The sequence below is a fragment of the Peromyscus leucopus genome, chromosome 7 (genome assembly GCF_004664715.2).
Source record: "Peromyscus leucopus breed LL Stock chromosome 7, UCI_PerLeu_2.1, whole genome shotgun sequence".
NCBI lineage: Eukaryota > Metazoa > Chordata > Mammalia > Rodentia > Cricetidae > Peromyscus > Peromyscus leucopus.
The window spans coordinates 15,780,729-15,803,397 of NC_051069.1; the positions used below are offsets into that span (position 1 = coordinate 15,780,729).

Here is a 22,669-nt window from a genome sequence, read left to right on the forward strand (position 1 = left end):
TTTATTAGGGTACACAATATATCACCACAGAAACCCTGTCCCAAACAAAACAAAACAACAGAGTATTACTAGCTATCCCAGGCTCAGCTCAAACCCACGGCAATTCCCACTGCTAGGCTTTACAGTTGTGTATCACCATACCCCAATTTATGTGCCATGTATCTTTTCGAAATCTGCCAGCCTTGCCATTTTTATGAGACAACAGCACTTTTACCAACGAGGAAACTGAAGCTTGTGGAGTTTAAGTGGCAGGTCTAAGGTCACAAGGCTAGAAAGTGGCAAGGAATGAATGATCTAACGGAATGACTGAAGGAGGGCTTATGACCGCCCTCGGGGCAGACGTTCGAGGAGCTGGGCGAGCGAAGGCGGTGCACAAAGCCAGAGGCCGGGTCGCGGGAAAGTCGTTTCCACTCAGGCCTTCGGCACGGGAGGGCCCAAGGGAGCGCAGGCTCCCAGAGGCACAGCCGGGTTCTGCCCCCACCCAACGGGCCGCCCCGCCCCCGGCCCGCCCCGGCCCGCCCCGCCCGGGACCACAGACGGCGCCCGGCGGCGGCGCGAACGGCAGCGCAGAGCGTGGCTCTGGGCTAGGTGCCTGCCGCGACTTCCCGCGCAAGGCCGGCCGGACCAGCGACCCGCAGCCTAGGCGGCGCTGGAGGATGCGGCCGTGGCCCCGGGTGGCAGCCGCCAGAAGCTTGGCGCTCTGAAGGTAGGAGCTCGCCTGCCCGGCGGGCGCGGAAACTTGGGCCGAGTTTGCGGGCAGCGCGTGGGCAAGGGGCGGGTGGCCCTGCCCCAGGGCGCCCCTACCGGCCGGTCCCGGGACGGAGCGCAGGGGCCCGGGCCCAGGTGCTGAGGCTTCGGGCGGTCAGGCTGCGGGGCCCGGTCGTGCTGCCGCCTGGACTTTGCCAGGACTTGGATGCTCCCTGGGCCTGGTAGAGCCCCGGAGCCCCAGCAGTGCCCGGGCGTAGGACTGGCGAGGAGTCAGGCGGATCCCTCGGGCCTCTCGCGGGGCCGCGCTCACGCGGATTGCCGGGCGCAGACTCGGGGTGGGGGTGGGGCTTGGGATTGGTGGCGGCGGGCGCAGAGGTGCCGCGGGGCCGTGGACGAGCCCTGTTGGAACAGGACCGCCTGCGGTTTCCTCGCCACCGCTTGACTCACTCTCTGGCTGCAGCCCAGGCTGGCGGGATCGCCCCGAAGGAGGTGGCTGCCCGGGACTCTGCGGCTGGACGGGCCCCCTCCCCTCCACCTCCTGGTCCTCACTGCAGTCTTCGGGCTTCGATCCGTGGGGGCTCCGAGCGCGAACCTCCTGGCTTGCACACGTGTGTCCGAGCCAGGGCGGCGGGGGGCATCTGTGCAGATTCTGGCCATGCACGTACGTGCAGGAACGGCTTTGCGTGCGTGGTGGCAGGCTGGGTGTCAGCCTGCTGGGGTGCACGTGCGTCGCAGAGCAGCAGAGAGGAGAGGTTTGGGGGACACCCGGAAGCCTGGCGTGTCGGTAGGGCGCCAGTTCCATAGCGAAGCCGGTTGTGGGCCTCAGGCACGATGGTCATGGGCGGGGCCGGTAGAGGGAAATTTAGTGGTGGCGCATCTGGAGACCCCTTCTCTTAAACTGGGAAGTGTGGACTTGCCCCATATTGGGTGTCTGGAGAGCTCAGCCTCAGCTGGCAAAGAGTTTTAGAAGACCAGCGTCTCTTAGAGCTGGAGAATACTGATGCCGGCCTCAACTCGGCTGGGATCGCGCTCTTCCTGAGGCCCCAAGGATGTGACGTGGAAATGGGAATGGACCCACGGAGTTGTTTGTCTGCCCCGAGGGAAAGACAGGAGTGTGGTGGGCGCTCGACCCTGCCCTGGGTTCTTGCTGCGGTTCGATCGCATGTAAGAAGAACTAGTAGAACTTGACATCTCCACAGAAGGATCACCCGTGGACCTACCTTCTCCAAGCGTCCAAGGCCACCCCAAGTGTCCGGAAACAAGGCACCTTCATTTTGGCTGCTGTCTGAGTGGGGGTGGGGCCTCCTCTGGGGGAGCTTTCCATCTTTCCTACTGTCAGGACATAATGTTGCCTCCACACCTTTCAGAGCCTTGGGCTGATTCTTTGGAACCCTCCCTCCTACAAAGACTCCCGAGGGTCCCAGGTGGCTGGTTCTCAGGAAGTCTCTAGGGCAAAGGGCACGGGGTGGGCTGAGCCCGGGAGAGAAGGGCTCTTGAGACTGGTGGTTAGAGCAGGTCCCAAGGAGCATTCGTGGAGGTGAGACCAGAGCCAGCCCTTAATTAACCCAGAGCTCCCCAAGGATAGAGCGGGCTAGGTACCCTGTGAAGCATCCATCCGAGCCTTGTAGTGGTGCACATCTTTAATCTCAGCACCAGGGAAGCAGAGGTGGGTAGATCTCTGTTCAAGGACAGTTTTGGTCTGCAGAGTGAGTTCCAGGCCAGCTAGAGATAAACAGTGAGGCTTAGAAAGGGGGGTGCGGGGGAGAATAAAGAAAAAAAAAGAAAAACAAAACAAAGCAAAACCAACCATAAAAACACACAGCCGTGTAGGATGGGGCTTTCCCCCAGGACACAGGTCCTTGTCACGAAGGCTTCTGTGTTGCCATCTGCTGGCTGGGAATGGCCTAGGCCATGCTACCCTTCACCTTTTTTTCTCCCCTTGCTGGTCTAACTCTGAGCCCCAGTCCTTGGCCACTGTCCAGAGAGGAGGAGAAAGCTGGTCCCTGCTTGCTTGGGACAAAAACTTCTGATGCTTGACCTGTGGCCTACTCGTAGGAATATTGATCCCATTTACCTTTTTCTAAGCCATTGAGAGGATGGAGAGGAGGGTCAGTGATAGCCCTCACAGACAAGCCTCAGATGCTGGAGCCGCCCATAAGTCGTGGGTGCCTGTTGTGTTAAGAAAGTGCCTGTGATCACCGTGGATATCGATCCTCATCCTTCTTTGGACTTGCCTCTGTGCTGTAGAACCCAGATTTATTAAGGAAAAGTGAGAAAGGTTCAGAGGGAAGAATACCCGTGCATTCTTTTCCCAGCACTTTGTCCATCAGTAAAGTATGGAGGAAGTAGTTGCCAGTTAGGACTCCGGGCCCTTGGGGCCTCCCATCTCCCCAGGCATACATCCCCACTCTTCCTGGATCATGTGCACAAGGCCTGGAGATTAACACGGACACTCCTCCCCGACACTCCTCCTCAGAGCCCAGGACCATCCTGTTGGCTCCACAGCACCACCTGCTGGTCAGCATTGACCCTCCTGCTGAGTTACCTGGATACCTCTTGGAAGGGACTGCCCTGTCCATCCAAGATTAGTTGTCAGCATTGGTTCTGGTTCTGGGGACCTGGTTTTGAGGTTTTGGTTTTTGGTAAGACAAGCAGATCAATAAAAGTGTTAGAAGAAACCAGAATTTGTAGGCAGTGCAGGGGTTCCCTGTCTTGGCTGTAGGAGTGTTACGAGACCTCTGTGGCATCTTGGAATAAGAACCGGCCCACTTCCTGTGCCGTCCCTCTCGTCGGAGACTTTGGGATCGATAGGTCTTACCTAGGAGGCAGAGCAGCAAGCCAGGGCAGATGACTTGCCCAGATGACACCGCCCAGAACCCCAAGGGAGGGTTCTTGGCCTTCGCATGGGCAGAATGACCCTTACAATGGAGTGTAGACTTGTATGTAAGGCCAGAGTACACATATTTTATTCAGCGGAGTTCTATACTTTCAAAACTATAACCAGAAATAAAAACATAGCATCAGAAACCTCTGCATTGTGGCTTCTCCGTTCAGTTCGTTGAGTATTGATTGCTAAGGGCCAGAGTCTTGGGGGACAACAAGTCAGAGAGGGGCGTCTACTGTTTACGGGTAGCCTACGCTCTAACCATCTTTCTCTCTCCTCTCTCCCAGGTCAGCAAGTCAAGTGGCAAGGGTTCAGGAGGACTTGACACCTCCATAGTAATGGCAGAGAAACGGCCCCTGGGGCCTCTGGGGCCTGTGATGTATGGCAAGCTGCCCCGCCTGGAGCCAGACCCAGGGCCTGGACATGGCCTGCCCCTCTCTGCTGGTAGCCAGGACTCCTGCAGTTACAAGGGTGCATACTTCTCCTACCCCATAGGGGGCGCTTCCAAGGCAGGGTCTGAGCGATTGGCATCCTGGACCCCGTACCCACCCTTGTACCCCACTGAAGTGGCCGGCTCTCCACTCCGGACTGACAGCCTGTTGACAAACTGCCTGCTCTACCGCCCTCCGACAGAAGGTTCTGAGAAGATAAAGGACTCCAGTGAGCTCCTGCCCTTTGGTGCCCAGGCTCACGCATACCCAGGCCCACCACTGGCAGCGCCCAAGCCTGTCTACCGCAGCCCTTTGTGTTACGGACTCTCCGCTTGCCTAGGGGATGGGGGAGCGAAGAGACCGTTGGATGTTGACTGGACCCTGGTGACCGGGCCCCTGTTACCCTCTGCTGAACCACCCTGTTCTCTAGCCCCAGCTCCTGGCAAGGGCCAGCCCCTGGATGGGACGTTCTTGCGTGGGCTACCAACTGGGGGGCCTGGCAAAGACCCCTCCCTGACTTTTTCCCCATGCCAGGCAATCCTGGAGAAGTACCGAACCATCCACAGCGCAGGCTTCGTGCCTTCCAAGTACACGGGTCCTTATTCTGGGGAACCCAAGCAAGCAGTATCGGAGGGACCCTCCAATCCTTGGACCCAGCTTGCCCAGCCCCTCGGACCACCTTGCCAGGATGCAGTGCCAGCCCACTACCCGCTGCCCCCACCTCCACAGGCCTTGCCTTGCCCTCCATCTTGCCGTCACCCGGAGAAGCAGGGAAACTACGCCTCTCTGCTCCCACTGCCACCTCTGGGAGCGCACAAGGGGGCTGCATACCAGCCTGGCGGGCTGGGCAGCCCCTACCTGAGGCAGCAGGCATCCCAGGCCCCTTATCTGCCCCCTGTCGGGATAGACACTTATTCCTACTCTCCTGCACCCCTCCCAGCCCCCTCACCAGGGCTCAAGCTGGAGCCCCCACTTGCTCCAAGGTGCCCACTGGACTTTGTCCCCCAAACTTTGGGATTTCCTTATGCCAGGGATGACCTCTCTCTCTATGGGGCCTCCCCAGGACTTGGGGGAACGCCGCCTTCCCATTCTCAGAGCAGTGTGCACCCTGTGCCACAGCCCAGTGCCTTCCAGCGAACCTGCCAGCCTTTGCCAGCCAGCCAGTCATGCTCTGAGCCCGTGAGACCTGCAGAGAAACCAGCCCCGGAAGCTCAGGAGAAGACCTGGCTACCCAGCTGCAGGAAAGAGCAGCCCCATCCCAGGCCCAGCGAGCGGCCTGGGGTTCCTATTGTCATTCGAGACAGTCCAGTTCCCCGCACTTCACCAGCACTGCACCCCTGTGCCAAGGAGCACCAGTCTCTTCCCCAGAAAGAAGCCAAGCCTCCCAGCTCTCCACCCATGCCTGTGATTGACAATGTTTTTAGCCTGGCCCCCTACCGTGACTACCTGGATGTGCAGACACCGGAGCCCACGGCGGAGCAGGACTGTGCTCCTGCCGCCGCCGCCGCCGCCAGTAAGAGCCCAGACAAAGATCGCAAGGGGGCCCTGCCTGTCCAGGATGGGACCCCTGGGCCTCACTGCTCTCTTCGTGAGGAAGTGGCCCTGGACTTGAGTGTGAAGAAGTCTATGGCAGAGGCTGTCCCTCTCAAGGTCCCTAGTCCTGAGGTACGTGATAAGTCCACTGAAGCTGTGAACGGGCCAGGTATGGAAAACACAGTGTCAGGCTTGCCGGGCCTGAAAAAGATGGTCACAGAAATATCTGAAGTGGCTACCGAAGCCACACCAAGGACCAACTTCCACAGCTCCGTGGCCTTCATGTTCCGAAAATTCAAGATACTCCGTCCTGCACCCTTACCTGCAGCTCTCGTCCCATCCCCACCTACCCTGGCTCCGGCTCCAGCTCCAGCTCCAGCTCCGGCTCCTGCCCCGGCTCCAGCTCCTGCCCTTGCCCCTGCCCTTGCCCCTGCCCCTGCCCCTGCGCAGCCTGTACCCAACCCCCCATCCGTTCCCGTGGGACTGCAGATTCTCACTCAGCCTTTGCCGGTGGCGTGCTTCAACCTAGCCCTACCCAGCCCGCCGGCCATAGCCGTGGCCTCCCCGGCCCCAGCCTCTGCTCCTGTTCCATCACCAGCTCCGGCCCCTGCTCCAGCCTCTGCTCCAGCCCCAGGCCCTGCTCCAGTCACTGCTCAAGTTTCCACCGCGACCTCAGCCGACTCCCTAGAACAGCACTTTACCGGGCTGCACGCATCCCTCTGTGACGCCATCTCGGGCTCTGTGGCTCATTCTCCACCAGAGAAACTTCGGGAGTGGCTTGAGACCACCGGGCCGTGGGGCCAGGCTGCGTGGCAGGACGGCCAGGGTGTGCAGGGGCTCCTGGGCAAGCTGCTGTCCCAGCTCCAGAGGTTTCTGTGCACACAGCAGTGCCCCTTCCCTCATGTGGTGCGAGCTGGTGCCATCTTCGTGCCCATCCATCTGGTGAAGGAGCGTCTCTTTCCCAAGTTGCCACCCGCCTCTGTGGACCACGTGCTGCAGGAGCACCGCGTGGAGCTGCGGCCCACCACTCTGTCAGAGGAGCGTGCCCTGCGCGAACGGGCCCTGCATGGCTGCACCTCCCGCATGCTGAAGCTGCTGGCCCTGCGCCAGCTGCCCGATATCTACCCTGACCTGCTGGGCCTGCAGTGGCATGACTGTGTACGCCGCCAGCTGGGTGAGCATGGGGCAACCCTGTAGCCACTGGAGCTGTGTGAGCGAGTGACAGGTGTGTGCACTGCTTGTATGGACGGTGGGCAAGGGTCGGAATGATTCCAGAAACTTACGCTGGGGCAAGGGGTGGGACTCCAGGGGCTCTAGCGCTTGCCTTGCCTCTTGACATCTGGGCATCAGTGAGATCTGTGTGCATGGAAATGTTCTTGGCCCCCTTCTGGATGGCTCCTCCTCTGTCTGTACCTTCTGTGTCTTGTGTAGGCCTCTGGGACTTGGGCCAGGCCATGTTTCCCACCTGAAGTTTTCTCTTCCGATGTCTTCTGTCTGAACACTAGCCCTGAATAACGCACTGCGTTCTGTCCCTTGGCATCGGGGCCTCCTACTCTATACTCATCCCAATCCACAGGCCTGAGCTTTGCTCTGAGCTTACTTCCACATGCAATCTCTCCCATCCTGGTAAAGCATCCCTGTTCACCTTCATGCACAGGATCTGGCAGGGCCCATGCCCCACATTAGCACATACCTTTGAATGTACATTTCCTCTGGTCTGCTGGCACTTGCATACACCCATGTCGCCCTGAACAGAGAATTGTGGTTCTCTTTCCTCCACAGTGATGCATCATCCTGGTTCTTCAGTTGCACTCTCATTTTGAAAGTATCTCACTGTATAACCCAGAGCATCCTCAGACTCATGATGCTCCTCTCTCCCTAGTACCAGATCACGTATGTGCCACATTGCTCAGCTCAGCCGTGGACCTTGCTTTTTTCCCCCCCAGTTCTGTCCTAAAAGGCACACGTGCTACAATGTTGTGTGTTGGGGACACTCCAATTTCTTAGGCTATGACAAGGTGAGGGTGACATGGCCTTTTCTGTGTCAGTAAACTGATTGCTAGATTCCAAAGTTTTTCCTGTCTGCTGCCACACATTTCTGCCACCCAGCCCCTTACTCAGCTATTTTCCTGATATTCTATTTCCTTAGCTAGCTGGGTACTCTGCCATGGGCCTCCCTGACCCAGGGCAGCCCAGGTCAGGGTGGAGAAGGCCTGAGGCAAAGGACTGCCATGGAACAGGGCCCCTAGCTGGCCCACATTCCTGATTCTTAGCCTGTCTGGGGCCAAGGACCAGGTGCCTTTCCTGGTCTTCCTGCTTGGTAGAACTCTAATCCAGTTAAGGCTCAGCTGCCTGTCACTGGTTAAGTTCTCAGACCTTGTTCCATATTCCCTCCCTGAGCTCTGGGTACCCCTAGAGCAGTGGTTCTCATGACCCCTGGGGGGGTGGTGTCTAAAGACCTTTGAGGGCTGCATGTCAGGTTCGCTCCTGTCCAGGCTCCTATGCCCTCCTGGCAGCCTGAGGAGCCTGCCTCCACCTGAACTGTTTTCCCAGCAGCCCCAGGGATCTGGTGACGGAAAGGTGACGGCTTTCGGATGGCAGGGCTTTCTCTTCTCATGCTTCCGTTCATTCAGCTAGCCGGTGAGATGCCCAGCCAGCGTTTCCTGACCTACAAGCCTCCTTTTTTCTCATTTTTGCTCCCAGGCAGCCACTTGTGAGCTGCGTCCTCGTCAGGTGGAGCTCTGGTGTCCCTCGGGAAGGAGCGTGTCTTTCCAGCAGGCTCCCGCTGGTCTGGGCATTGGGCACGTGTGAAGAAGGGCTGCCTGTGACGGTTGTGACACTGGGTGCCATCTGCAGTTTTTAGAACTGGGACCTAGCTTGTATTTGAGGGGTTGTGAGTTAATGTTGCGTATCACCCTTCACCAGTAGGCCGTCCCCTTCCTCCTGCCCAGAATGTCCTAGAGGCTTATCTAGTACTCTGCTCTGGATCACTTCTGGTCCTATATGAGGCCTCCTCTCACACCTATTGGCTAGCCTCTCCAACCTGGGAAAGACCTCCTTCCCACAACCATGGAGAATCTTGGAGACTGGTGGTCTTGTAATCTGTGTGCCTGTCTCCTAGGACTGAAGATGTACCCACCTTGTTTTAGGTGACTTTGAGACCAGGAAGTGGGACCTTAAAGTTTAGATTTTGCAGTCTGACTTTGCTTTCCTTTTGTAGGTGGCTTTGACACTGAGGCCAGAACTTTATCCCCTTCAGAACCCACAGTGACCAGAGATGAACCAGAAAACCACTCCCTGGCTCGTAAGTCACCAGCCCCCAAGGTCAAGAAGCCAGGGAGGAAGCCACCGGCTGGTCCTGAGAAAACAGAGATGCCCACTGGCGAAGGGTCACGGGATCCCTCGCCTAGCTCTGGCACCAGCACCAGCCCACCAGGTCCCACCATGAGGGCACGCTTCCGCAGCCTGTTGGAAAACGCCTGGCTCAATGGGGTGGCACTGCCCACTTGGGGCCACAAGGCCTCAGGACCAGACCGACCCTCGCCTCAGCCCCAGCTCCTGGGCAGCCAGGGCCATCATCTGTAGCATGGGTAGCTAGTGTTGTTGGGACAGTCAACCATCTGGGGACCACTGTGTACCTGTCCTGACATCCACCTGCCCAGGGCTGGGAGTGGATAGCAGGGCTGGGCCCACCTAACTGGGCAGAGACTTCTGAACTTTGAACATGGGGGTCTTTGTTAGAAGGGATTCCTTCCCATGAGAAAAGCTGTGGGCATTGGAGCCAACCCGACCTGGCCTTGAATCCTGGCTGCTGTGTTCCGTGTTGCGTGTCCTGGGCAAACACTTCACCTCTCATGAGCCCTTGTTCACCATTTGTAGAATAAGACAACGCAGCCTACCTCCCAAGGGTTGTAGTGGGGATGATGTCTGACGTACACCTATGATGATTTGGTCTGCTGCTTGCCCAGGACAGGCCTTTGACCTCAGTCAGGCTGTGGGATAACAAGACTGAGGCTGGTAGGACCTTCTTGTCAAGTCTTCATGTGTTTGGGGACCTGGTGACCTTAGGGTGGTGTATTGTACAATGTATATGGCTCATACACACTTCCTCTGAGACCACTGCTGGTGCCGGGAGCTGGCCTGGGGCTGGCCTGAAGACCTGAAGTCTGCTCTGGATTCCTATCGCTGACCTTCCTGGGCTGCATCACACACCCCAGTGGAGTTGTACCAAGCAGCTACAGAGACCCGGCAGGCTGCGTCAGCTCAATTCTAGGAGGCCTCTGAAGATCTGGACTGGGGACTCTGGTATTTCCCAAGGCTCTTGGGGCCGCCTCCCTGCTGTGGGCTGAGCTCAGCTGGTGGCTGCCAAGCTGTGCCTCCTGCCTTATTTAAGGGTTTTGTTGAGACTGGGCCCTGGGGGTCAGCTATTAAATCGTTGGGTTGTTTTTAGAACTGGGACCTAGCTTGTATTTGAGGGGTTGTGAGTTAATGTTGCGTATCACCCTTCACCAATAGGCCGTCCCCTTCCTCCTGCCCAGAATGTCCTAGAGGCTTATCTAGTACTCTGCTCTGGATCACTTCTGGTCCTATATGAGCCCTCCTCTCACACCTATTGGCTAGCCTCTCCAACCTGGGGAAGACCTCCTTCCCACAACCGTGGAGAACCCTGGAGACTGGTGGTCTTGTAAGCTGTGTGCCTGTCTCCTGAAGATGTTCCCACTAGAGTCTGGAACTGTCACCTCTGCCTGTGCGTCCTGTCAGCTTTACCCACTGACAGTGTTCCTAGGCCACCCTCAGTACCCTCACCCCGTCTGTTTCCCTGAACGTGGCTTTCTTACACCAGTGCTCACCATTGCCTGCGCCCAGCCACGCTAGCCACCTGGACCAGCCTGGCCTTGAGCACCTGGGGTCTGAAGTGGCAGCTGCCGTTTTCCTCATGCCTGCTGTGCCCAAATGCCTTTTCTCTCACCAGCAACACCATGGGCAAAAGTTCCAATGATGGTTTGGGTCTAAAAATCACAGCAGTCTTTCTGCCCCAGCTTCCTAGTTCTGGGCATATGTGTGTTGTGACCACACTCAGCTTTGAGTGGTGGTTCAAGAGGTCCACGGTTGAGCCGGGCAGTGGTGGTGCACCCCTTTAATCCCAGCCCTCGGGAGGCAGAGGCAGGCAGATCTCTGTGAGTTCAAAGCCAACCTGGGCTACAGAGTGAGTTCCAGGAAAGGTGCAAAGCTACACAGAGAAACCCTGTCTCGGAAAAAAAAAAAAAAAAAGGTCTGCAGTTGAACAGCCACATCTGATGTTGACATTCTTGTTGGCAGAATCCTGAGGTGGATCAGGGCACCACATGGCAAGAGAGCACATGCATGTGTGTCTTCTGGGCGGTGTACAGAACTGCCAGTATTGCATCATGGGGCTCCACCTGATGATTTTAATCTTAATCACCTCAGACACCATCTCTAAGCACAATAGCTGGATTAAATTCCCATCCTCTCACCTCACAATGGGGATTAGATTTCAGCATGTGAACCCTGGGGGGTGCAGGTGTCATGTGGAAACTACATCTAGATCCAGCAGCTGGCCTTCGGAGTTGGCGGGAATAGGAACTATGACACACGGCCACTGCAGGAACCACCAGGACAGGGAGGGGTGTCAGTCTACCCTGGTTCCCTTGTTAGATGACTGGCCGGCCCTTCAGGATACTGCATTTCTACCCGGGGCCAGAGAGGTGAGTCCTGGCCTTTGCATCAGCATCTTACAGGTCCATTACCTGGAACTAGTTTCACACGCCCTTGATTTTTAGTCCATCCACAGTGCCCTTTAAGCCTGTTCGTACATCACTAGCTGCTGGCCCTGTGTGTATGCAGCCTAGGCTGGCTTCAAACGGTTAACTATCCTGCCTCATCCTCCAGTGCTAGGAAGGTAGATGTGAGGTTTAATCAGATCTAAGCCAACTTAAGAAGCAGGGACTCAAGGGTACACCACCACCACGTTCTTCAAGCCAGAGATGGAGAAACCCACGGGGACAGGATTTGCAGCAGGGTCACACGAAGTCAGTGGCTGTGTGAAGACCCAGAGCCAGCTCTGGACTTGTGTGCCTGTGGGACCCTCTGCATCCTGCTCAGATCCCTAAGGCCTATCCCAGACCTGCCTGAGCAAATCTGCCTCAGGGGGCGTGGCTAGACCCACACTCACATCGCCTGACTGGGTGAATACCAGGAGCGGGCTCAGGTCCTTGAGGCTCCAACATGGGGAAGTGAAAGCCCAAGACAAGAGGCTGAGGGCCCTAGCAGCCAGTTTGGTGACAAGCAGGGTCTGCAGGGTGAGTGGAGGGACAGTTTTCTCCCAAGTTGTGGTCTCAGGAGAAAAAGGAAGATCAGGTAGCGGTGAAGACTTTGTCTTTGCTAGCTTGCATACACCTTCCCTGGTTTGCTAAGGGGTTGGACTGGAGCACTGTCAGCCCCCCAAAGCAGCTGGGAGCATGGCCTGAGTGCCTCTTTGGTTCCCCCTGCTGGAAATGGAGGGGTGCTGGAAATGGGGTGCTTCTAGCCCCACCTGCCATTTCAGCCGAGGTCCACCACCAGGGGCAGCCAGCCAGCAGGCACTGGGTTTTTGCCGGCTCTTGCCTTGCATGCTTTCTGGGCTTCCTCCCTGGCTGCCACCTCCAGACACTGGCAGTGCAGCCTTGTCGGGGTACCCCTTGCTTATTGAGCAGGAAGGGCTACAGAGCCCTTTCTGGCTGGCCAGGGTGTCTGTGCTGTGCCGAGGATGGCAGGCGGGTGAGCTCCTTGTGTAGCCTGGACACAAATCCTTAGGCAAAGTGATAACCACCATAGGGCTTCAGTGTACATGAGCATCACGAACACTCACTCTGGCTCAGTCCTGCATGCTCTGTGTCTACACGCTGGCTCTTGGTCCCTCACCTGCCTCAGTGTGGTCCCCATTTCAGTGTGTGGTGGCAGCCGGGCCTGGCAACATCCTGTGGGACCCGACTCCTTTTGCCCCGACTCTCCTGTCCATGCTGCGAGGAGCCTAGGGGCTTGGCCTTATGTGAAGGAAGTCACTGCCCACCTCTTGGTGAGGTGGTGGGAGCTAAGGGAATGGGGAGCCCCAAACAGGGACTGGCTGTGCAACCATGGACACGAGAGAGAGTGTTTTCCTCGGTTTTATGCAGTGTGGCGGTGAGGCGGGAGCTTGGAGAAAGCAAGTCCCAGGCTTGCCTTTTCCGCTCTGGTGTCCTGCGGCTTTACTCTTCAGGGTTGAGGTGCCATCTGGAAGCCCCAGATGAGGAGAAGTGAGGTGAGGTGACCTAGGAGAGGTATGGGATTTGCTTCTCGGCGAACTGGGGAGCAGCACCAGGGGCCACCTGTGGGTAGAGAAGAGAGACAAAAGCCAGGAGGCAACAATAATGTCTGGACACGAAGAAGATGGAGCATGGAAGCACTAATCCTGCCTCCTGGAAGCTTAGGCAGGAGGACCACTGCAAGTTTGAGGCCAGCTTGGGCTCTGCAGTGAGTTAAAGGCCAGCCTGGGCTACATGGTGAGAAAACTCACTCACATAACTGTTGGCTGGGGCTGCCCTCCCCCATCTACCTGGCCTTGGGTCAAGGTGGAGGGCAGGCAGGAACTGAGTTGGCATCATCTGGGGACTTGTCAGGGCCTGGAGTGGCAGCATCCCTATGTGGTGGGAGTTAAGACCCCTCTGCACGTCTCCACGCTCTGCCCCAGTTCTCTCCCTGTGGCCAGAGCTCTGCTTCTGTAACCCTAGCCCATGTCCAGAGCTCCAGTGACTTCTGGGAGGAGTCAGCCTGGCCACTTGTTGGCTTCTGCCCAAGGCGGGATAGATCCCTGTTATGTGGACTGGACTCCCCCCCAGTGCTGGGGCAGTAACTCAGGAAAAGGTTAGGCAGATCACGCAGAGATATCTCCTCCACACCGCCTCCCCAAGCCAAGCAGGGTGTTTAGCCTCTGCTTGCTTGGCAGAAGAAGGGTCTCCACACCTGGTGTGGTACGGCACTGCTGTGGTGGGGTTCGGTCCTCCAGCCTGAACCATGGAGGTGCAGTCATGGGGTCAAACCCAAGCCCCAGGTGGAAAGCATGCCATTCTAGCTGGCATGTGAAGAGAACTCAGGTTCAGGTGGGTAGCAGGCTGCTGACCCTTTGTTTGGGCTAAGGTCTCAAAGCTCAGCCTGTTTCTTAGGAAGAAGCCCTTTCCTGGCCAGACTCACCAGGACAAGGAGAGAAGTGATGAGCTGGAGGTTTGGCGTGAACCCATGGCTGGGGCCTCTGGAGGCTCCGGAACTGGGGATGTCTGGAGCAGAAGAGGAAGGCTGAGTGAGTTTTCCATCCTCCAAGCACTCAGGGACCGATAGGCCTGGTGGTTGTTCGCAGGACACTTGGAACCAGTGTACCCTGGGGGCTCACAAGAATCAGCCATGCAGTGCTGTGTGCCGGAGGGAAGGCCAGGGTGGCAGAAACGGCAGGGGGAGGAAGGACATGAAGAGAGGGAGGGGCACTGACCAAGGGCTGGGAGGAGCATCTCCAACTGGAGACCCTCAGTTTCCTGCAGGAAGCTCAGGGCTTGGTGCATGCAGTCTTGAATGATGGCCTGGGCTGGCGCAGCCCCAAAGAAGGCAGCTTGCACTTTGGCAGTTAGTGGTTCCTGCCTGGGAGGACCATGACAGGCTTCAGGGGGCTGGAGAGATGCAGAGAGACCCTCTCCTCCAGCTGCAGGACCCGCCCCCCGAACTGAAGACTCACTGGAATTCCTCCACCACCACTTGACCAAAGTTCTGCAGAGGCTGGAGGGCGGAGGTTAGCTGAGGTCAGAAGACAATAAAGAGTGTCACCGGGTGGCACAGCTGAGGCCAGCCACACCCCCTTTCTCCATGCCTCCATTGCCTCACGTCACCCATTTTGTCAGCAGACCACGAAGCTCCTGGGACTCAGAACTAGTCTTGTTCTCCAAGGCCTTGGTGAAGGGGTGACCCAGGATCAGGAGCCAAGTCTCAAAAAGCGCCAGCTCTGCTTTCTCCCCTAAGGTGATGGGGTGAGGTGGTGATGGCGGCCAGGACTCCTGTCTCCTGAGAGCTCTGGGGTAGGACCACACCCTGGCCAGGGTCGCTTGCACAGACCCACTGCTTCCTTCCATCCAGGGGTCAGCACACTTGGTCTGAGGGCCCGTCTTTGCTGCCTGCTTTTGTTAGACTAATGAGGTCAGGTGGACTTACATTTTTAAGTGGATGAAAAAATGTCAGCAGTGGAAAATTGTGTAGTATGAAAAGAACTTGATACACAATTTCCATGTTTGTGTATGAAATTGTACTGGGACACAGCCAGCTCACCTGCTGTGACATACCTCGGAGGGCTGTCTCTGTGCTCCCTATAAGGGAGGAGCTAGGAGCCACCCAGGGCAAAAGAATATGAACTCTCTAGCCCTTATGTGGTCATCTGTCTAACGGAAGGGTGCTGGCCTGTTCACTCAGACTTCACAGCAGGAGATCTTGCTGGCTACCGCGTCTTTTACAATCGCTAATCTCCCAGGAGGGGCTCCACAATGACTTATGGAAATGTGTAGCACAGCCCTACGTGAAGAGGAGTCCCTCTGTCTGCTAAGGGGATGATGAGTCCTTTGAGGGTCAGTGCTGATGGGGAAGACATACCCTATGTTGAAAGTCAGCTCTGAGAAAGACAGGGCAGAGACCCAAACCGAGGCCCTGTCTCTGGGAGCTACAGAGCAGAGCCTACCGGATGGTAACACTCAACCTGAGAGCCTGCCGAGGGGAGGTGACCGGGACAGCCCTGAAGTGAATCAGCACTTCCTAGCCCGAGGGTCCCCCCCAGAACAGCTCCAGGTTGTGGCTTCAGGAGACAGAGACCTTGGATTTCTCCAACATGGATGTACAGGCTTGCTCAGCTCTTCCTTTCAGGGGCCTCTTGGGACAGTCTTCATGCAACCCTGACCTTGGTGATAGAGCTGACCTACTGTTGTCCCCTCTCTTGGGACATTAAGGATTAAGGTGACCATTGAGAGCTGACTGGTCCATCTTGTATCTCTGAGCCCAAGCTTCCCACAGAGCTCTGGGCCCGCTTTCTCACTATGGGCTGGCACACAAGCTTTGCTGTTGAAAGTTCTGCCCCTTCTCAGAGGGGGCAGTGAGGCCTAGAGAGATAGGCTGACCCAGAGCGTATATGGGGCCCAGGATCACTCACCATTGGCCACCATGCTGGATTTCTGGAGGGTGGGGTCTGTTATGCGATGGGCCAGGTAACTGGCCAGGCCTTTGAGGTGGGTGGGGATGGGACTCTTGAACTTGTATTCCATGTAAATGCTCACCCACTCGTTCACGTTGCTAGGGGAGGATGGGAGAGTGCAGTGTCTTTGCCAGTACATGCTTCTAGAAGCAAGTGCTGAGCTCCTGGGTGTACACCCTATGTTCCTACCTCCAAGAGCAGAGCTCTACGAGGCAGACTCAAGCCAGCTCAGACAAAGTTCTTATTGGTGGTCTCCAGCCCGCACCTGTCCCTCCCATCTTTGTGATAGGGGTGGAGTTGCCCTAGTGATATGCCTCTAAGACAGCAGCCACGTAGGCTGGGTAAGGGGCCATGGCGTGGCTGGAGGACTGGACAGACTGGATGGGATACTCAACCTACCTGAATAGGAGCAGGGGCTGGTCCTGGGGCTTAGCCTTGTAGAATCCTGACACCTCATGGGTGACCTATAGGAAGTCCTAGAGGTCAGGTTGCCTGGGAGCTGCCTGTCCTGAGGCCCAGTATGGGGTGGGGTCAGGCTCTAGATAAGGTAAGGCAGGACCTGAGAGCCTTCTCTAGTGTAGTCTCCTGAGCAGGGGTATCTGGTGACAGCCTGGCCACGGACTTCCCTCAGAGCTTTCTCCTCCTCAGCCAGCTTCCCCTCAGGGCAAGGCTGGGTTCCCTCCATACTTGCCCTTCCGACATATGCCAAGCGGGCGCCGCTTTCCCTGGGACCATGGCACCTACCATCACTAAAAGCTGTAGAGGCCTATTGACAAGGGAGGCGGGGAGAGCATCCCAGTCCCGGAAGCAGGGGAGGGGACCCCTCACCAGCTGGAGGATCTGCTTCTCCAACAGGATAAAGGGCTGCGAGCCAGGCAGAAGCAGCTGGGGCACGAAGGGCCTCATGAGCGTGAAGCTGATGTTGATGGTTTCCAGGGTAAGGTCTGCCATGTTGTGCCCTGCTGAGCCACATACGCAGTCTGTGACGTTGGAACAGCCACCTTTCCCACCATGGCCAGCTCAGGGCTTGGGCAGACTGAACTGGATCCCTCCCAGGAGCCCAGCCAGCCTCCTCCATGGGCAGGTGAGGAGGCAGGGCTCAGGCGTTGCTCCAGACTCACCATCAGCGGAGAGGCTGCTGTTAGCCAGGGACAGGGACCCAAGCAGCCATCTGGAGGCCTTCACTTTGCGGTACAAAGTCCAGAGGATGTCTAGGGCCGAGGGATCCGGCTGCCCAAACATGAGCGAGGCTTCCACTTCTGCAGAACCAGGCCTGCAGGAGGGACCAGTGGGGGCAAGGTAGGCCTGGCTGGTGCAGAAAGCAGGGTGCTGAAGGAGAGAAGCCTACCCCAGCAGCTAGGAGCTGCTGAGAGGAACCTCCCCGCACCACTGAATCGGGTCACATGACCCCTGCCGTGTTGGGGCTCCTTGGTAAATGGGGATAAAATCCCCTTCTTAGAGGACTGTTGTGAGGCCTGAAGGATGCAGGGAGGCGTGCACACGGCACGTGCTCAGGGAAAGTAAGTTCCCTTGGACTCCTCAAGAGCTGGTTCTCACAGGGACACTGGGAATCTTATCCAGGGAAAGACTGGGGGAAGGTGTTGTTCAAAGAGGCCACCGCTGACTGGGAGCTCTCAGGAGGTCTAGGGGACCCAGAAAGCTTCAGCTGCAGTTCAAAAAGTAGGAGACTCTGGAGAGAGGGAGGTGACAAGGCTTAGGAATTGCTGAAAGCCTAGAGAAGGATCAATTGCTCATGTCCTGGGGGAGGCAGCTCCTTCAGGCGGCTCTCAGGGAGAGACCTGGAAATAAACAGCCTCAGAATCTAAAGAACACTTGCCCTTCCTGTGAGCACCTGTGCCGACCCAGGGCTGGGGAGATAAAACAGGCTCAGGAAGTCACAGTTTATTAAAAGGGGAAAAAAAAGTTTTTTCAAGACAGGGTGTCTCATTGTAGCCTTGGTTGTCCTGGAACTCACTCTGTAGACCAGGCTGGCCTGGAACTCACAGAGATCCACCTGCCTCTGCCTCCCGAGTGCTGGGATTAAAGGTGTGCGCCACCGCGACCCGGCAAAAGGGAAATTTTTGAAGCAGCTTCGATCATGGCCTGGATTCCCCCCACCGGCACCTCTGGAGGTCATCTACTTTCCTAGCAGCCCAGAAGGAGAGCGTCCGCCCAAGGATTTACATTTATTTACATATCATTTACATGGCCCTATCCCCGGAATGAGTAGCCTGATGTGCCCTTTGTCTGGCCTCTCACTGTGCTCAGACAGTCCTGATATAACTGTCCAAACCCAACAGCTGGAACTGGGAAAGAGCAGGAAGGCCAGCTGAGGTCATGCAGCCCAGCTGGTAGCAGAAACAAATGTGGGCCTCTCATCCACCCATCTGGGCCAAGGTTCCCGGCACTTGGGCAAGGTTGAGCAGCCTGGTCTAGGGCTGCTAAAGGCATAGGTCAGTTGAGAACCACACTCACCAAAACAGCAGGGTACTGACATTCTTGAAGCTGGAGAAGGCCTCACGGTAGATAAGCTGGAGCTGAGACAGAGGCATGGAGGTCAGCCTGTCCACCCCTGCCTTGTGTCCCTCCATCTGCCCTGGCCTCAAAAGTGGTCTCATCCCTGATCCTGGCCCAGCTGGGCCTTTCCCGGGCAGTTCCCCTCTGGTAGCCTGATGCTTGCGATTGATTACCTTGTGCTGAGATCCTAACCCAGACCCGTCTGTCCAGGGTCTGTACATGTACAGGCTTTACCTCAGTAGTCCAGTCACCCTGGGCTCTGCATCCCGCCAGCTGCCAGCCTGGGCTGCCACTCCCAGCCTCATTTACCATAGAGTCCTTTGCCAGCCTCTCTGCAACTTGGGCTCCCCCAAACAGTGTTCCCTCTGCCCTGGTGCCTGGGAAGCCCTTCACTGTTGGCTGCGACTACCCTCTCTCCATTCCCATTAAAATGTAGGTGTAATAGTTCGTGCCTTTGGTCCCTGCCCTTAGGAAGCTGAGGCAGGTTCACCGTCAGCCTGAGCTGTGTAGTGGGGACCTGCTCAGACAAACAAATACAGGCAACAAACAAATGAAAACAAAAAACCCAGCCAACCAAAAAGACATAAAAACCACAACCAGGCCCGATGTGATAACATTCAGCATTACAGAACTTTGGAGAGGAATGCCCAAGGACCAATTCAAAGGCAGGTTTGGTTACCTAAAAGCCCTGTCTCAAAAAAAGCAAAAAGAAGGCTGAGTTTAATCCCAGTACTTGGGAGGCAGAGGCAGGTGGATTTCTGGGAGTTCCAGGCTAGCCTGGTCTCCATAGTGAGTTCTAGGCCAGCCATGCTGCACAGTGAGACCTTGTCTCAAAACAACAAATAAACTAACTAACTAAAACACACACACACACACACACACACATACACACACACACACACACACACACACACACACACACACACACAAAAGAGGATCCATGATGTGGTAGAGTGGTTACCCAGCGTGAGTAAGGCACACCACTCAGCAGCTGGCTAGCCTCCTGTGTTCTTTCCCAGTTTGTTGAGATTATAATCTGCTCTCCGTTAGACCCCAGGACTGTAGCTCCTGCAGCATAAAATCCCTTTGCTCCTCTTGTTTCCCAAGTTGCACACAGAGATGAACCGTTCAACAAATGGACAGGAAATTGTGCCCTGTATGGCAGGTGAGAAATGGCGTTCCTGTCCGGGATACCGACCATGCTCCTGATTCCAGAATCGAGGCAGGAACTGTGCCTCACTTTGCCAGGGCATCAGGGGTCCTAGTCCTGGATGAGGCTATGTGCTGATAAAAAGCCAGCAGCTGCACTGTGAGAACCTGCTCTATTTCTTGTAGGTGAGGCCTCCCCCACTGTGAGATGTTCCCTCTGTAATGACTTCTAAGAAGTATTTCTGCCTAGCCTCTCCTCCGACTCCTCCCGGGAGCACAGCGTGGTACTCATTAGGTTTTATTATTTTGTGTGTAGGCTGCTCTTAGGAGCCAAGACCTGTATAGTGTGTGTTGTGGCTGTGCCCGGCATACTCAGAAGGAGAGCAGAGCAGGAAAGATTGTCTTCATCCACATCCCTCTACCCAGGGAGCAGGTGCCACACCTGGTAGCAGATAAGCTTCTTCAACAGCCGGCACTCCAGGGCTACCAGGTTCCAGACAGCTGGTGTACAGAGGCATTTGCTGGTGATCCTGAAGGTCACAGAGTGAGTCACATGACTAGGTCCTGGAGTGGAGGTACTCAGGTCCTGCAAAGTCACATCTTGGCCAGGGTGAGGCAGGGCAGAGGACTGGCTAGCATCAGCATCCCTAGATACCTCTGTGAAGCTAGAGCTGTGTGGGACAGAGGGGGGTTTGGAGGAATGTTGGAGGGAGAGGGTGGGCAGGCGGATTGGGGTGGTAGAAACCCATGGCCCAGGGTGGCTGGGTCGTAGGGCCATCAGGGGTACAAGGCTTGAGGTTTTAATGGAAGAGTCTGTAGCTGAGGGTGCAGTCACAGACACAGAGGGTTTAGGAGGGTCCCTGGCTCCTGTGGTGGCAGAGGAAATGGGGGCCAGGGTTGAGGATGAAGGCAGGAGCTGTGCCGATGAGGAGGGTGGGGGGGAGGGGGAGGATGGCTGTGAAGGTGATGTTGCTGAGAACAACAGCCGCACAGAAGCACCATTGGCTCCTGGGCCCGTGCCCAAAGCGACAGTGTTTTCAGACGACCCAGAAGCCACTGTAAAGGCTTGGGAGGTCAGGTCCGGCCCTGGTCTCCCCGGGGATGCAGGCAAAAGGGGCTCTGTAGCTTTCACGCATGGAGAGATAGGCGATCCTGAGGAGATCCTTGCAGCCAGTGCCTCAGATGGGGATGCCTCTGGCCCGGAGTGGCCGTCCCACCACGCAGTGGGACCGGAGGTGTTCCATAACGGGCATGGAGATCTAGAAAATATGGAGAGAGAAGGAAGCCCTGATTGGATGCCATGTTGGTTTAGGTGTACCAGTTGTCTCCAGTGATGCAGAGGCAGGGACTGTTGAGCACAACCTGGAGACCTTGCTGAACTTCTGCTTGGATCCACGTGTGGGAGAAGGCTGTGGCGATGACATAGGAATTGTCTCTAGAGTTCCAGAGGCCACGGTTTTCTTTACAGGATCAGCCCCAGATGACACTGGCTGAGAGTCAACAGTCACGTGGGCTGCAGATGTGGTCAGGGCTGAGGGGATTGGTTCAGGGATGACCCTGTGCAAGGGCCTGGTACTTCCTAAGGGGCCAGGCATTGAGGGGGACTCTTGGCCCCCCACTGCCTCTGTAGAAAGGGCTCCTGCCCTACTCTCCAGGGTCTCCGGTTCCCTCTCAACTGAGTTGATGCGGCCAACAGTTTCTGTCAGGATGTCCAGAGGAATGCTGCTGCTTTGCCGAGCAGATGCGCCAGGGCCTGAAGGAAACTGGTTAAGGTCTTCATGCGTAGAAGGAAGGGTCAGGGTAGAAGCTGAGCCTGCCAGGAAGGCTGCAAAGCAAGACAGGCCTGGTTCTCCAGTGTCTGGTGGGCAGGACTGGCCCCTCTCCTCTCAGATCTCACCCTGCCACATCTTGCTCACTTACATGCCTGAGAGCAACACCTGGACCTGGTTAGGCCCCAAACCACGAAGCTACACACTCAGGCTATCCCCCCTCCCTGACTCTAGCCTGGCTGACACCAGGGGTGCCTTTACCTCCACCTAGAAATAGACATTGTCTGTCTGTCTCCTAACAACCTCCTTCTTCCCAAGGAGAAGTCTCCCAGGCCCAAGTGGTTGCCAGGAGTTGAGAGTCTTGCCTACTCTATTCAAACAACGTCTGAGGCCTAGACTAACCTGATGGTGCTGAAAATACTGTGTGCGTCTCCATTGTGGGTGAGACCATGACCTGACCATATTCCCTGCATACAGAGTTCTTCTTAGGGGCTGACTGGGTGATGGAACACATATGTGGGAAATCTCTGAGGCTCTGGGGTTAATGCCAAACATACCTACATGTGTATACAGCTCCAAGCAGGTAACTGTGAGTGCTGTCAAGGAGCCGGAGGTCTCCAATCTTTCCCTAGCATCCCTTAGGCTGGTCAAGGCCAGAAAATCATGAAGACAATGAAGGGAAGGCCTGAGGTGGGAGTCATGGAGTTCACTGGGGAGAAGGATTCTACCCTTCCCTACCAAGTAAGCAGGTGATGGGGAGAGGGTACCCAGCTCACCTCCCCTTCCCTACTCACTTACCGGCCAGGAGAATTCCAGCTGCAGGAAACCACTGCTTGTCCATGCTGCAGGCTCCTGCCAAGGCTTCCAAGGATGCAACGTCAGGTGACAGACACAATGATGTCCTTTGCAAGTCCCCTTGAGGAAAAGACTCATCAGGTTGGAGTAGAACTCAGTGTAGAGCTCTTGCCTAAAATGCCAGATGCCCTGAGTTCCACCATCACTCAGCTGCCCACTTCTGCCAGTAGCTGTCCAGAGTTAAATGTCCTTGTGGGCATGGAGGAAGCCCTGAGTGAGTGAGGTCCTGACCTGAGTGGATGTGTGCTGTTGACATGGGCGTGGCCATGTGAAGGATGCCAATGCCTCAGCTCTAAGGGAAATGGCAACACCTTCCCTAGGTGAGGCTCCCTTGCAGACTGATTCTACCAGAATTTGTTAAACCTGTCTCCTTGTTTAGCGATATCTAATAACCGGACTCCTTGTTTATCTGTGTGTATTAACCCTATCTCTTAATTCGGCTGTAAGCAATGACCCCACCTCCCTGTTCAACTGTGTATAATAGATATGAGCTACCAGGGTACTTTGGTTTTTCTATTAGCGAGCCCAATCCACCCGATCCCAGCTTTTCTGTGCATGTGACCATGTCTGT

The 22,669-nt window shown here is 56.3% G+C and overlaps 2 protein-coding genes across 3 annotated transcripts; one reads left to right on the plus strand and one right to left on the minus strand.

Moving 5' to 3' along the window:
- The first annotated feature begins 545 nt into the window (after positions 1-545).
- C7H15orf39 (chromosome 7 C15orf39 homolog) lies at positions 546-10,008 on the plus strand. Of its 2 annotated transcripts, none has more exons than XM_028865063.2 (3): positions 546-706; positions 3,880-6,730; positions 8,777-10,008. In XM_028865063.2, the coding sequence occupies exons 2-3, from the start codon at positions 3,931-3,933 to the stop codon at positions 9,139-9,141; spliced, it is 3,165 nt and encodes a 1,054-aa protein (XP_028720896.1). In that variant the 5' UTR covers positions 546-706; positions 3,880-3,930; the 3' UTR covers positions 9,142-10,008. The 2 variants fall into 2 exon arrangements, with proteins under 2 accessions (XP_028720896.1, XP_028720897.1); XM_028865064.2 differs by having other exon boundaries at positions 3,880-6,781; positions 8,777-8,863.
- Positions 10,009-11,524: 1,516 nt separating this feature from the next.
- LOC114690382 (taste receptor cell protein 1) lies at positions 11,525-22,084 on the minus strand. The gene is given in 15 exon segments (XM_028865139.1): positions 11,525-11,614; positions 11,750-11,869; positions 12,110-12,351; positions 13,555-13,598; positions 13,783-14,220; positions 14,315-14,373; positions 14,466-14,590; positions 15,767-15,906; positions 16,208-16,272; positions 16,637-16,767; positions 16,930-17,081; positions 18,284-18,345; positions 19,917-20,756; positions 20,758-21,299; positions 22,042-22,084. Coding segments are annotated over 15 exon segments (3,093 nt in total).
- Positions 22,085-22,669: the final 585 nt, after the last annotated feature.